Source organism: Acipenser ruthenus, chromosome 29, assembly GCF_902713425.1.
Source record: "Acipenser ruthenus chromosome 29, fAciRut3.2 maternal haplotype, whole genome shotgun sequence".
Lineage (NCBI taxonomy): Eukaryota > Metazoa > Chordata > Actinopteri > Acipenseriformes > Acipenseridae > Acipenser > Acipenser ruthenus.
This window is the reverse complement of record NC_081217.1, coordinates 1500344-1515000: the sequence shown is the minus strand read 5'-3', so window position 1 is coordinate 1515000 and position 14657 is coordinate 1500344. Positions and strand designations below refer to the sequence as shown.

Genomic DNA, 14657 nt, shown 5'->3' with positions numbered 1-14657 from the left:
ATCACACTCACACAGACACACTGGATCACACTCACACAGACACACTGGATCACGCTCACACACTCACACTGGATCACACTCACACAGACACACTGGATCACACTCACACAGACACACTGGATCACACTCACACAGACACACTGGATCACACTCACACAGACACACTGGATCACGCTCACACAGACACACTGGATCACGCTCACACAGACAGGCTCTCACCAGTGATGATGCCGCTGGCCACCCCGGGGATGCCCTGCACCTCCGTCACGTTGTTGTTGATGAAGTACTCGTCACAGGTGGCGTTCATGAAGGTGGAGTTGCAGAAGAGGCTCCACAGCTTGGTGGTGACTGTCTGGTTGCCCACCTCCACCACCTTGGCACACAGGTCGAAGTCCTTGCGGATCAGAGTGCGGTTCCCCAGGATACAGATCCTGCAGCGCAGGGGGAGAGCAGCCAGCGTTAGCCAGGCAGGAGCACAGCTCTTCAAAACTACTCACAGACACAGCACTCTGAGACTGGGCAATTAACATTCAGCACCTGAGCTCTTTCTCCTTTGCAAAAAGAACTTCTAATAAAAACACCCAACAAAACAGTGCAAATTGCACTTGTCCACAATCTGGATGAATGGAAGAACTGTATAAAAAAAAAAGAAAACAAAGTTCTCTCCGGCTTTTGACATCTGGAATGTGTACAGTAATAATCTTATCTTTGTTCTACAGTAGGTAATCCTCTTCAAGGAAAATAACAAGCAGGATGAGTGCTGTGTGGGGCTGTGTTCTCAGTGCTGTGTGGGGCTGTGCTCTCAGTGCTGTGCTCTCAGTGCTGCGCGGGGCTGTGCTGTGCTCTCAGTGCTGTGCAGGGCTGTGCTATGCTCTCAGTGCTGTGCTGCGCGGGGCTGTGCTGTGCTCTCAGTGCTGTGCGGGGCTGTGCTGTGCGGGGCTGTGCTGTGCTCTCAGTGCTGTGCTCTCAGTGCTGCGCGGGGCTGTGCTGCGCGGGGCTGTGCTCTGCGTGCTCGCTGGGGTACTCACGGGAAATCCGGCGGGTCGATGGCAGTCTTAATGACCCCTGCATAGATGGCAACGATGGAGATGATGACGCAGGCCAGGAAGAGCAACGCCAGCTTGTTGACATACTTGACTCCCACAAACACCACCGTGGCCATGCAGGACAGCACGCAGGTCCCATAGATACGCATGTTATTTAACATAGCCGCCTCCATCTCCGCCCCCTCCAGGCCGTCCAGCTTGAAGACAGCCGCCTGGGGCACGATGTAGGTCTGCGAGGGGGAGAGAGAGAGTCAGGGGGTATTCCCAGTCCACTGTGTGGAGTTTCTGATACTGCACTACATTACACTGATCCCTCCAACATCACTCTTACAACACTCAGCCACCATGTGCGCTCCATGCAAACCCATTCACAGAAACTTACAGCATGTGGCCACAGGGTGGCACTGCGTGATGCATGAAGCCATACCAAAGTGTTACCACAAAAGCCTTTCGGTCACTCCTGCCTAAGGCTACCTAAGGCTGTTTAGCTTATTAGTAATGAGTGTTTAAAAACTGAACTGTAAACTAACATTAAGCAGCTGTATCACTTATCCTCCATATATTTTGGGTTTACGTTGCAATCGTATACTAACTCAGTGGCAGTCCAGTTCATTATAAAGTCCACAACACTAAACCTGGCATATTCAAACGACCATAACACTCCATTATAAAAATGCATGGTGCAGCGTTTTCTGTGTGACCGTGAATCATTTACAATTTAAAGAGCAAGACGCGACTCAGACGCAGGAGTGCTGATTTCACACAGGTTTCACTCTTTTATTCCTCTGATAAGATTTGCTTTCAAATATACACTGACTGTAAACCCTGCTCTTGCATACATATTTGAAATGAGACACTTTCATGTGAGCTGATACAAGGCACACAGTCTGCTACACTGTGCATGCAGACAGCCTGTGGAAGGTTTCACTGGGACATGCTGTAATGAAGCGATGCTGCTGATAAAAATCTCTTCACCTGGGCAGCAGCCTGCATCCTGATCAGAGGGCTCTTTAAACAGATACAAACACTATCTCCCGTCTCTCACTCTGTCTGTCTAGACCAATATAAGCCACAACCTCGCTTATTCAATACCATGTCTGATTGCTTCAGAAGAGCTTCAGAAAGAAAGAGAAAAAAACAACAAGAAACTTGTTTTTTATGCTGCATTACTATTCCATCGTTCATAAAACAGAACAAAGTGCATCTGCCTGGTCCCGTCTCATCACCCAGCAGATCCCAGAGAGTTCCACTTTCCAATGCTGGATTTACATAATTACCCTTCCGAATGCAGCGGGAGAGAGAGAGGAGTGTGGGAGGAGGGGGAGAGTGTACAAGTATGAGAGGGAGAAGGAGAGATTGAGTGAGAGAGAGAGAGGGGGAGAAAGAGGGGGATAGGGAGCAAGTGAGAGCGAGGGAAAGAAAAAGAGGATGAGAGAGGACAATAGATAGATAGAGAGAGAGACAGACAGTCAGATAGATAGAGATAAACACTCACACATACGCGCCAACTCAAACACTCACACTCACACACACACACACACACACACACACGTCAACGCTCTTACCAGCAGGATCTCGATGGTCCCCAGGATGTACATGGCTCCCGCGAAGGTGGTCCCCAGATAGAAGCAGAGTCCCACAGCGCCCCCAAACTCGGGCCCCAGCGAGCGCGATATCATGTAGTACGAGCCTCCAGCTGTCAGACACACAAACACAGGCTCTGAGCGCAGGGGCACAGAATACACTGGCACTGACCTGGTGGGGAATACAGAATTACAAGAGCAGAGCCAGACCAGTGGAGCGGGGTCTCTAATAGAATCACAAGAGCAGAGCCAGACCAGAGGAGCGGGGTCTCTAATAGAATCACAAGAGCAGAGCCAGACCAGAGGAGCGGGGTCTCTAATAGAATCACAAGAGCAGAGCCAGACCAGTGGAGCGGGGTCTCTAATAGAATCACAAGAGCAGAGCCAGACCAGAGGAGCGGGGTCTCTAACAGAATCACAAGAGCAGAGCCAGACCAGAGGAGCGGGGTCTCTAATAGAATCACAAGAGCAGAGCCAGACCAGAGGAGCGGGGTCTCTAATAGAATCACAAGAGCAGAGCCAGACCAGAGGAGCGGGGTCTCTAATAGAATCACAAGAGCAGAGCCAGACCAGAGGAGCAGAGCCAGGCTCCCAATTCTCCTTCCACCTTCCATCTGGAATTATTATTATTATTTTTTTTTATAAACACAATAACAGACGTTTATCAGCTAATCTCGGTGTTAATTAGCAGAGCAGTCGTGCTCATTAATGGTGGAGCTAATTAACTGTGCTCGACGAACACGCTTGCATGATTTCATTATTTCATTTGTTCGTAAACAGTGTGAACTCTTTGAATTTCACTCATTGTGTATGTGGGGTGAGGGTCAGCTGGGAGTGTGTCCGATATTCATTGGAATAATTCATTGTTTTACCTCCTAACTGTGAACAGGACAAGGGTGAAGTGTTATGTGCAGCTGACCTCACAGAATAAGACAGACACTCGTATGAACCGCTAAAGAGAGGGTCGATCTGCCTGCCTGCCTGCAGCATCTTTAATTAAAACTAAAAGTTTTGGACAAGGATGAATGCACCTTCCAAATGGGACTGCCACTGCTCTCTCTCTCTCTCTCTCTCTCTCTCTCTCTCTCTCTCTGTATCTCTCTCTGTATATCTCTCTCTATATCTCTCTCTCTCTCTCTGTATATCTCTCTGTATCTCTCTCTGTATCTCTCTCTGTATCTCTCTCTCTCTCTCTCACGATCATTACTATATGGCTTACTAGAGGAATCCCTGCGGAGTCTCCCTCTCTCTTTGGGTCATTGGGGAGAGAATATGACTGCATGTCTTGCTCACACCTCCAGTGTGGGAGCCCCTGCTGTACACTCTGCTTTCCAGTTCAAGTATATCCCAGTGAAGCCACCTACCTGGTACCACTCCGTTTGTGGCGATGGCGCTCATGGAAATCGCAGTCAGCATGGTCTGCAAAAACAAAACAAAAAAATTCAGTATTTCTGTTGATATTACAGCAACACAGTGTCACTTCTCAAACATGGGCTGCTGTTCACAGAGCACCTACTACTGGTGATGTTAGGTAAGTGCACAGAGGGTAGCAATGCCAGTGAAGTCATTCTGTTTATATCACACGGGGTAAATAGCTTCAAATGATGATTTGAATAATGTGTTCATTCTTTTAGTCTGCCTGCAGTTGTTCAGCGTTCTGTGATTGTGAATGTAGGACAAAGCAATCTGGTTCCGTGCATTATTCAGGCAGCGTGGATAGGGGAGTATCAGAGTTTCAGGTACAGCGAAACGAATGAATCTCATGAGGACTGCAAACAACGCAGAACAACAAGGGAGAGTTGGTCATGCAATGAAATGTTACCAGGAACTAAGCTAAAGGAAGGAAAAGCAAAGCCAGAAAAAACACTGAACTTTAAAAAGGACATTCTCTGCGTCGCTGCGGCTGAACTTTTCCGAGGGATATTTTTTTGCAATGCGGGCAGGTTTAGTGTTTGTACAGAGATGAGATGCGACGCGGAGCAGAGGGAGGGCAGCTAAACCTGCAATTAACTGCTAATGCTCACTGAAGCGCTGAGGAGAATAAGAAACCCTGCCCGGAAAAACAATCAGGGACACATGGACCAGCCATCCCCGCCACATACCCATATCCACAGCCTCCCTGATATACTGCCTGGAGTCTGCATGCCTGCTCACCTAGCCTGGCTTGTCAGGATAACAGAGTGTGATCACTGAAAACTGAGAGCTCAGAGCTGCTGTCTTCAATACAGCTATAAACAAGTCATCGGTATCAGACTACTGGCAAGCCCAATACTTTTTGCTATCCGTTAGGATCAATCAAATGTCAGCCCTGTGAGTGAATCACTAATCAGGTATTAATAAAGTGGATATCAGTCTTTGAGAGCCCAGATAAGACCTGAATTGTTTGGGAGCCGTTATCAGCTCTAACTCATTCTAGAACGCTGAACTGAAATTGAGTCTAGGCAGTGCATGGAAACAATGCAGCAGGGGCCAGGAAGGGGGGATTTATAGCCCTGGAAATTGAACATCTTTGACTGGGATTTATCATAGCAAACAGTGCGGCCGGGTGGCAAAGCATTGTAACTGCAGCTATAATCACATCCCTAACCACAGTCCCAGTACTGCAGTGCTGCTGGGAAAGGCACAGATGGGTGTTCAGTACCTCCTGTAAAAGCACCCTAAGCAGCTCCTGCACCGTGCAACTCAGCGGGCAAGTGCTGTGGGGACGACTGGTCTGGCACAGACAGGAGAATGAAGAGCGTTTCACTTGCAGAGGCTGGCTGTCTGTCTGTCTGTCTGTCTATCTGTTATAATGGGTGGCATTGTCTAATTACAGCGGCTTCTATTTGGCATTCTCAATGCTTAACATGCTGCGCTATGCTTGTCACAGTACAGGGCTCATTGTTCACAACGAACACCAGTGATCAGCTATGAATATTTAATAATGCATATCCTGTGCTACCAGCATTTAATAAAAGCACATTGATTTTATAAATATTGAATGAGGGGAAGGATGCATATTGACATTCAATTAGAAAAACACCCTTGTGTATTATGGCTGAGGGTCACATGTTAACAGATGTGTCTCGTTATCTGCAGATTCAGTTGATCATATTCAGGTTTAATATTTCTATTTCTGTTAACAGACTCCAAGCCATCTATTTTTACTACTACTGTGAATACAGCAAGTACTGCTCCTGCCACCTGTTTAGCAGCACTCAGTAATGGTCATTGAAATCTGGATTGTTCACCAGTGTTGGCTGAATGATGGAATGGGGTGCTGCCTGGAGATACACATGGCTTTCCAATAAGAACAGGGTTTACAGAAGCACAGTCAGAGCTAACTCATACAGCAGCCTCGCCGTGTTCTGTGCAGAAAGCTGGATTTCAGAGCTGAATGGCCCGTGGGCTCTTTAATCCTATTTGCTGGAGGTGTGCACTTCAAGGCAAAGCCTTTATCGTTCAGCCTTTTCCCTTCCCGCACTTCCATTAATAGCTGGGTGTTTATTTCTCTCTCTTCTCTTCCTCCCACCACTCACATCCACAGCCTCACCTCTGCTATGAAAGCCCCTGAGGGCAGGCTGATTTCCACGCGGATCAGAAAGCACTGCGTCGAGGCTCGGTTCAACAGGATTTAGTGTGGGTGGAAAGGCTGGGGGCAGCGGAGTGAGACAGGCTGGAAAAGATGCTGCCCACCACTCCTCCCCCTCGCTGGTTGGTGGATGCGGATGTCTGGTGGCACCTGGATACTGAAATACATTCAGACTGACTTACACCCCCCAGTGCAGACAGCATTTGATACTGAATATAAGACATGCGGTCTGAGAGGGCCATTCAACTCCAGGTTTACAGGTTTAAGCCAATTATTAAGCAGCTGGCCGGTGGTTTAATTGCTTCGGTTTAATAATTGTGGACAAAGCCCTGGACTGGATGGATCTAGTTTGCCAGTGTCCCCAGTCTCCAGCATTGAAGCCCTGGAGGAGGAGGGGGTGGGGTTGGTAGAGTGGTACTCACACAGGTGCAGCATATGAAGACGATGATGAAGGAATCTAACACGCCTCCCATGCCCACCACCCAGGTGAGACGCAGGAACAGGATCACACCAAAGATGTTCTGCAGGCAGGGCAGGTACACGCCCATGAAGGTGCCCATCCGTGGAGCCTGGCACAGAGAGAGAGGGAGAAAGAGAGACAGAGTGAGAGACTGTGAGAGACAGAGAGGGAGGGAGAGTCTGTCCAAAGGCCAACCTTAGCTTTATACAGAGGAGAAGAAGTGAGAAAACAGAACTGTCGGGACCACCAGACAGCCATGTGGCTGAGGGTAGGCACTAGCCCATGTTCAAGCTGGCTAGCACAGTGTATAACCTGGCTAGGATAGTGTATTAACCTGGCTAGCACAGTGTGGATGAATGAGGGGAGGTGAAGCTGGGTTTATTCTCTATGCATTTAAACAGCGTGACTGTCTAATGGTTTTCAGCGCACCATGGAATTATCAAAATGGCCCTGTTGTTGTTTAAATAGAACACCCAGCTAGACAAGCCTACAACAGATGAGTGGCTTTGACGTTTATGTGTGCAGCTCAAGAGGGTCTGCCCCCTGAGCTGCTGAACTGCCTGGAAACCTCACGGGTGTTGAGCTGACTCTCAGGGCGAGATGATCCAGCATTTCAAATTGAATTCGACTGAGATCATGGAGATTTAACAGGGCTGGCGAGCGATTTCTAACAAAGGGGCCTGGCCAAGACAGACAGCTGCTGTGCCTGAGATGAGATACAGAACCTCACTTCAGCCAAGAGAGGGGGATACAGCTCCGCACTGCAGGAGGTCAGAGCTCTCTGGAAAACTGTGCTTGCGAGGATTATCCTGGAGAACAGGTGCAAGATCTTCCAACACCTCAGTGCTCCTCCTGGGCTCGGGAGCCTTGATGGGTTCTGTGTTCTGGGTCCTGGGTTCTGTGTTCTGGGTCCTGGGTTCTGTGTTCTGGGACCCAACCCTGCCTAGCTTTTAAGATCAGGCCTGAGGATGGTCCAGCTACTGAACAGGCCACCCCGTCTGGCTTGTGCGATGTGATTACAGTTCCACCCTGACCAGTAGAACCTGGCCACAGCACAGTCCCAACTGCTGTATTGGCCTGTCTGACTTAACTGATCTGGCCAGGATGCAAGCCAAGGTGGTGGGGACTGGCTAATAGGAACTGTCACTGGCTCACCCACTGCACTCAAACTGTGGAGCTGTTAACATATTAACCCATGTATGAAGAAAATGCATGACATAACTAGTAAAACATGCATGTTTCAGGGGAATGGCTGTTTTATTCATATGGTGTAATATCGCTATGCATGTTTAATTCTGGTATTTTAAGACAGTCATAGTGCATGAAAGCCCCCTGATTCTGGAGCCTCGCAGTGTCAGTGACAGCTTTACAGTCTTGGCAGTGAGCTCAGACACTGACGAAGGCACAGTTGGAGCAGTCTGCCTGTCATCCGTTTTGAGAAATGGAGATTTTCATCGAATTATACATTTTCAAGAGGCTTCAATCCATGAATAGGATCCTGACACTGTCTCCTGGGTGCTCCTGTGGAGCACAGAAGCCATGCTGTTCACTCTTCTGTAAGTTCAGGCAGGAGGGTATTGGCACAGTCGAGTCTTTTAAATGAGATCTAAAAACAGATTTGTGTACGTTGGCTTATTCTTGAGCTGGATTGACCGGCCAGTGTCTTTTATCTTTTTTTTTCTAGTTTTTATTGTAAAGCGTCCTGGGATGCCGGAACTGCGTTATATAAAAGCAAACGGTATTGTGTTCTGTATTCTTCTCAATTTATTGTTTCGGATTATTGGAAACCCTCCTACTCAAATGTGTTTGCGTAATCCTTGTATAAAACGTTTACCACTGTAAATGTGTTTACACTATGCATTTCCCATAGATTGCAATGGTTTGACATGTTTTTGAATATGCTTTACCATACCTCTGTGGGCTTTACAAGAATTCCCTATCATTTGTTAAGGCTCTCTTAACATGACACTATGCAAAGTTGCAGCCAGTGTTTTGGAACTAAATCCCTGCTGTGCGTGGCTCCAGTGAGCTCTAATGGGTGGGAATGAATGCGATTGTGGAGGTCAGCTGTGCACTCTCTCAGGCTCCATCACTGCGATTAGGACCAGCAAATTAATAAGGTGAGCAGACCCTGGGTGACATGTCTCACCAGCTGCCAGGGAGAAGAAGAGTTTCAATTGAATAAACCTGCAATATTAATCCCAGATTAACACTGTGCTGGCACTAATTATTCAGAACCAAAAATCATGCATACATTATTAACAGGCATTGCAATTAATATTAAATTGCATTTTTCTATTAAAATACCGGAAACAGCAATTCTTTTTAAGTTTGTGTTAATATTAAGGATTTTTTTGAAGCTGCAGGAAGACAAGGCTTTTTAATGCAGTGTATAAATGCAGCCAGGTCTTTTATCTTTACCACGATTCTTCCTGTTTTAATGACTTGCACCTCTATTGTAGCTGTTGCTAGGCTGAACGGTAAGCTAATTAGTTTATGATCGTTCGTCCTTCAGTGTACAGTAAAAGGCACAGCATTCATCAATTCAGTGTCAACCTAGCAACTGTCTAGGAGGCTTTCTGGAATGGGATATTTTTAACTCTCCTAATCAGGATCACGCTGTGCGGCAAGAGCGCCTCTCATTCAAGGTGCCGGCCAGCTGGGGTGCAGCCCTCATTACAAACAGTATCTGCCTGACAGTGTGCACACAGCATCATTGTACACAACTGCGCAAGAGCCAAGAAGACTTCCAGAAACAAGAGTGATGCTCATCATGAACGAACATGCTGAGCGTCACCACAAACCACAGCGAAGGCACCAGATACAGCGAGGGGGCCATCCATTCTACTGCATTATGGACAGTACAATACTTTGGTTGTTTTCTCGAATTGGGTGATAAACTCTCAAGTTGGTTTTGTCTTGGAGCCGTGAGTAGTTTAGATGTTAAAGGTTAAATAGCCTGATGGTACAGACTGAAGGACTTGAGCTATTGATTTGTGCAGTATCCGACACGTCACTCCGAAGCGAGGAGTTTGAGAGTAGAAAGACTTGACGCTGTGCAGCCTTGCCTGGCTATGTGTACCTTGGCTTGAGTTACAGGTTCATCAGATGAGATCCTAGCTGATAGTTGATTGATATACATTCCTCCCTGGGATTATCGATCCTGTTCTCTGATTAAGATGCTGGAAAGAGGAGGGATGACGCATTCCTGCTGCCTTCTCGTTGATTTCTTATTTTAAACAGGGGCTTCGTGTTATAGCCGGTCAGGTGGAAAGGTATGTCTGCCGGATCTCTGAGATGAACACACAGACGCCCTTGCAGTCTAACAGAGTAACATCAGGAGGTCATTGTGCCAGAGTCGCTCATCACAGAGCTGAACCATCTACAGCTCCCAGAACCCGACTGCAGTGCTTGAATTGTAATGTAATAAAAGCAGCTTGTAATTCCTGCTTCACGCACTGCTGCTCACACACCAGCTGACAGCACTAATGTGTTCCTGGTCAGGCTTGATGGATTATTAAAGAGTTGCGTTCAGCGAGGGACGGGATCGGGCAGTGAACCTGATCTGCAGTGATGCGCAGGCAGGGGAGATGCACCTGATGTGCAGTGATGCACAGGCACGGGAGATGCACCTGATCTGCAGTGATGCACAGGCAGGGGAGATGCATCTGATCTGCAGTGATGCACAGGCAGGGGAGGTGGAGCCTTCGCCTTGCGGCTGAAATCCACTCCCCTGTTCAGTGTTACCGTTTCGGCTTAAGGTGATTGGGGTATTTCATTTGTGAATATTGCAATGTCATTGTTTGTTGTAAAGCTTATTATGAGGTTTCACTAATATAAGCTCTTGTCAGTTAAAGCGTTCTCTGCAGCTAGACTCTGATAAGAGAAAGGCTATGCTGGCTGACCCCTCGACACCGCCCCTATGCTGGCTGACCCCTCGACACCGTCTCTATGCTGCTGACCCCTCGACACCGCCCCTATGCTGGCTGACCCCTCGACACCGTCTCTATGCTGCTGACCCCTCGACACCGTCTCTATGCTGCTGACCCCTCGACACCGCCTCTATGCTGCTGACCCCTCGACACTGCCTCTATGCTGGCTGACCCCTCGACACTGCCTCTATGCTGCTGACCCCTCAACACCGCCTCTATGCTGCTGACCCCTCGACACCGCCTCTATGGTGCCTGACCCCTCGACAGCACCTTTGACAGGGAGCCCTGAAGCAGGGGGCAGTGATGAGGCTGTCTCAATGTGTCTCTGTGCTGCTCCAGACCCAGCAGGGCAGGCTCGAGACACTCTTACAGGAATATTGATCTAGCCTCTCTGCTGGAGGGACAGCCATCAGGAATGCACAGCCAAGGAAGATGGATTGATTGACAGACACACACAGCAGTATATTTGATGCTGAATTCACTTTACTTGCAGGAGTCCAGTGGAGCCTGAGCAAGCCGCCGGTCACCAAGGGGACTGAGCAGAAAGGCAGATGCTGTCGGAGAAAAAGAAATGATCCTATCTGGAGTTTGCTGTCTTTTTGTTCCTGTGCTTGTCAGTATGCACGCCCCGAGCTACATACCTGACGTGTGTGCGTGCGTGCGTGCGTGCGTGCATGCGTGTGTGTGTGTGTGTTACAGATTGCCGACCAAACACCGCAGATGACATCATCAAAGGAACTCTGACAGACAGATAGCAGAGGGTGGGTGGGCAAGTTTAATATATTGATATTTACTCTAAATGTATTTCATTTCAAATGTTTTCCAAAACTGTGATTTTGATTCAAGGCGCGATGCAGTGATCAGCCCCCCGGGACTCCTCTTGGAAAGGAGATGTTTTGTACGAAACTAAACTGGAGTCGTCAGATCAGTGGTGTTTGTGCTGGTTAGCCGTGTTCATCAAGGGTATTTTTAACACCTGGATTAGAGAGGTTTAAACAACCTGGGATCGATTCTAGCGGCCGTTTGGGAGAGTGAGGGAATGAGAGAGAGGGAGAGGGGAGGGGTTGAGAGGAGAATAGCAGTGTGAGAGTTGGGGAGGGGTGAGGGAGAGAGGGAGAGGGGAGGGGGTTGAGAGGAGAATTGCAGTGTGACAGTTGGGGAGGGTTGAGGGAGATGGGAGGGGGTTGACAGAGGTACAGCACATGCTCTTTCCAGCTGCATTCACACTGGGGGCCCTTGTGGAGCTCTGCTGGTGTCTGTGCAGCAATGACAGAGATACCTTCGCTACCTTGATGGGTTTCTTGCGCGCCTCCTCGTTGTTCTCTGCCTCCTCGTGCTCCTTGCTCCCTTGCGGCAGGTTCGAGTAGTTGGCCAGGCTGCTGAGCAGAGAGGAGACCATGGGGCTGGTGTCCATCTCCTCCTGCACACAGACATTACAAGCAGTTAGACACACGCCAAACAAAACAAAAAAAAAACATTAGCGCTTTGACAGCAGAACAGAGCTGCACTGTCAAAGTTACTGTTATCTGGTACTGCCTGGGAGCTGCTTTAAGGATCCTGGCACCCTGGCGCTTGTGGGAGTCCTTCACCTCCAAGGCCAGGGTTAGGATTCGCCTCCCAAGGGCAATGGACAGTGGAGTGATCACAGCAGCAACACTGTCCAGCACTCCAGACCTGAATCTCAGGTGTTGCAGTTCAGCTGCATTGACAGAGAAGCACCACAAACTAACTGTAGCCAGTGCCATGTCAATGCATTGAGCACTGTGCACTGACCACAGAGCAAACATGCCTCCACTCCACACAAGCGTGTATAGTTAACAAATGCACTGAGGCTTGAGCGGCTCCATTTCCCAGACAGACACACAGGGGGTGTTACCTCGAAGAGAGCCATGTGCTTGCCATCGTACTCCTTGCCCTTCTCGACGTCGCTGCTGTTGATGAAAGGGCTGCTCTCCTTTGGATTGCCATCTCCTGTAAGGGGCAGCAGCGCAGAGAGAGCGTCAGTAAAGGAGGGTATTGCTATATATTATTCACAAAGCACAGGACACAGCATTAGGGCAGGTGAAGTTACATGTTAGAAAGTTTAAAGTAGTCAGGGTCTATCAAACAGCATCTCTATAAATATCCATGCAGAACAACCTCAGCTGGTCTCTGTGTGTTTCTGCTTTTATTAAAGGATGGACGTTAAGAGCTTTGTGCTGCCCTCGAGTCTGGTCCCTGGAGGTGCTGTAACAAACATTACGGCTTGAGCAGCGCTTTCATTAATTACAGGACATTATTAATATGGAAATGTGTATCTGTTTGATGTTTTCAATCTATGACTTTGAATTGCATCTTTTTTTATACTTTAGATTTTCGGTTGGTTTACTTTGCAGAAGATTAGCATTGGTGACGATGAACTGCGGTCTGTGGGGGCATTACTGTCACCCCTTGACAGCCAGGGCAGTGGCCAGTGCCCAGGACTGTCCACCGATCCGGAGGGGGGCTTCCAGCTGATGTGTTCACAGAGAATTTCTCCTTCTTTGCCTTCTTATAAAGTTTGCATGGTTCTGAGTTCTGTTGCTCCAGTTTAAACCATTTCTTCAAAATATGTCTTTCCGCTACATTCAGAGCTGCTTCTGAATCTTACTAACCCGCAGTCTTTAATAAAGATTAGTAAATCTTCAAAGGACCAGTTTTTATTCGTGCTCTCCCCTGCCTTGTTAGGGTATTCAGGCCGTATATCTGAGCAGTTTTGAGTGCCGCTGCTCAGTTTTATTGATTTTTGTGTAACCTGTGTGAAGTGCTTTGGCTGTTTTGTTTCAGCTGCTACAAATGCACTATTTCATTTCTCAGCTCTCCCAAGATTAATGCACATTACAAACTCTTCCACATTCGGTGAAAGTGAATGTGCAAGCCACTTTATTAAGTGCTAGGGCTACAAAGAAACTGTAAGGCGATAAAGGTTCATGGCACATCTCCTGGGCACGGCTCAACACTTGTCCACAGAACCTGGGACACGGTAGTGTACACGCTCTCAGGACAGTCCAGGGACAAACAGGAAACAGAGCATAAGAAATGTATGAATCAGAGGAGGCCATTCGTCCCATCTGAACTAATCCAGATCCTAGAAGAGGATTGATCTCAAAACTTTGTCAAGCTAGGTCTTAAAAGATCCAAGTGATTGTGCCTCAACAACCTGACTAGGTAGCCTGTCCCGTCCCCTCACCACTCTGAGCTCCTGGTTCCTGTGCTGCTCTTAAAGTATTGTTTAGGGTTAACTAATGTAGCTCCGTTTAAAGATTTGGATCATAACCCCTCTAATTCTTCTTTGTTCTAGGCTCCAAGAATACTGTTGATCTTCTCTCTCAGTAAGGTCTGAATAAATCAGAGCCCTGGACAAAGCCCCTGGCCCTGTCTAATTCAATTTGAAAACTCTTCCCTTCACCGGCCCTCTTGACACAAGCAGGTGCTGGATGAATTTGAAAGGTTGCGTTTCTCCTGTATGAATGCATGTCCTCTAAGTGACGGGAGCTGGATCTAATTCCCACGCAGTTCAGCTCTGCAGAAAGGAGTCTGTGTCAGCTTTCATTTTTATTAAATGAAACAGTTCTAAGCAGCTGATCTCTTAGAGACCTCCCGTCTGCCCTGGGTGTGGGTGGGGATGCACACTCACCCCTTATTCAAGTTTTCCACTGTAAATTTGCACAGTAATTTTGCAGTTTTTCACATGCTTTTGCCATGGTTACAGTATGCATTTACCATAGTTTGCCATGTTTAAAAAAACAAAAAACGCTTTACCATACCACTCTGGGCTTACAATGCTTATATATGCTTTACCACACTTTCACTGTGCTCTATTACACTTTCCTTTTATGATGGATCTCTCTGAATACAGTCAAAAGTCCCGAGCTGTCAGGGATTAGGATTCCCCTAATAATACTCTTCTCAGTGCCTCATTGTAGACTGACCTGGGAGAACCTGGACTCTCTGCTCTACCAGCTCTGCACAAAGATGCAGTGAAGCACTACAAATAAAAGTGCAGGCAGACTTTGTAGATTCACTCAAGTACATCTGACAATTGCA

The 14657-nt window shown here is 47.8% G+C and overlaps 1 protein-coding gene across 6 annotated transcripts in view; it reads right to left on the bottom strand.

Annotated features, from left to right (window-relative positions):
- LOC117432547 (solute carrier family 12 member 5-like) overlaps positions 1 to 14657 on the bottom strand; it is a 97159-nt gene that overhangs the window by 13022 nt on the left and 69480 nt on the right. For 4 of the 6 annotated variants that reach the window (XM_059004096.1, XM_059004093.1, XM_059004095.1 and 1 more), the window contains 7 exons: positions 12469 to 12563; positions 11872 to 12012; positions 6623 to 6769; positions 3994 to 4048; positions 2612 to 2742; positions 1029 to 1276; positions 220 to 431 (listed from right to left, as the gene is read on the bottom strand). In XM_059004096.1, coding sequence (XP_058860079.1) covers positions 220 to 431; positions 1029 to 1276; positions 2612 to 2742; positions 3994 to 4048; positions 6623 to 6769; positions 11872 to 12012; positions 12469 to 12563 — 1029 coding nt within the window. The remainder of the gene's footprint in view (positions 1 to 219; positions 432 to 1028; positions 1277 to 2611; positions 2743 to 3993; positions 4049 to 6622; positions 6770 to 11871; positions 12013 to 12468; positions 12564 to 14657) is intronic. The other 2 variants (XM_059004094.1, XM_059004097.1) reach the window with 1 other exon arrangement.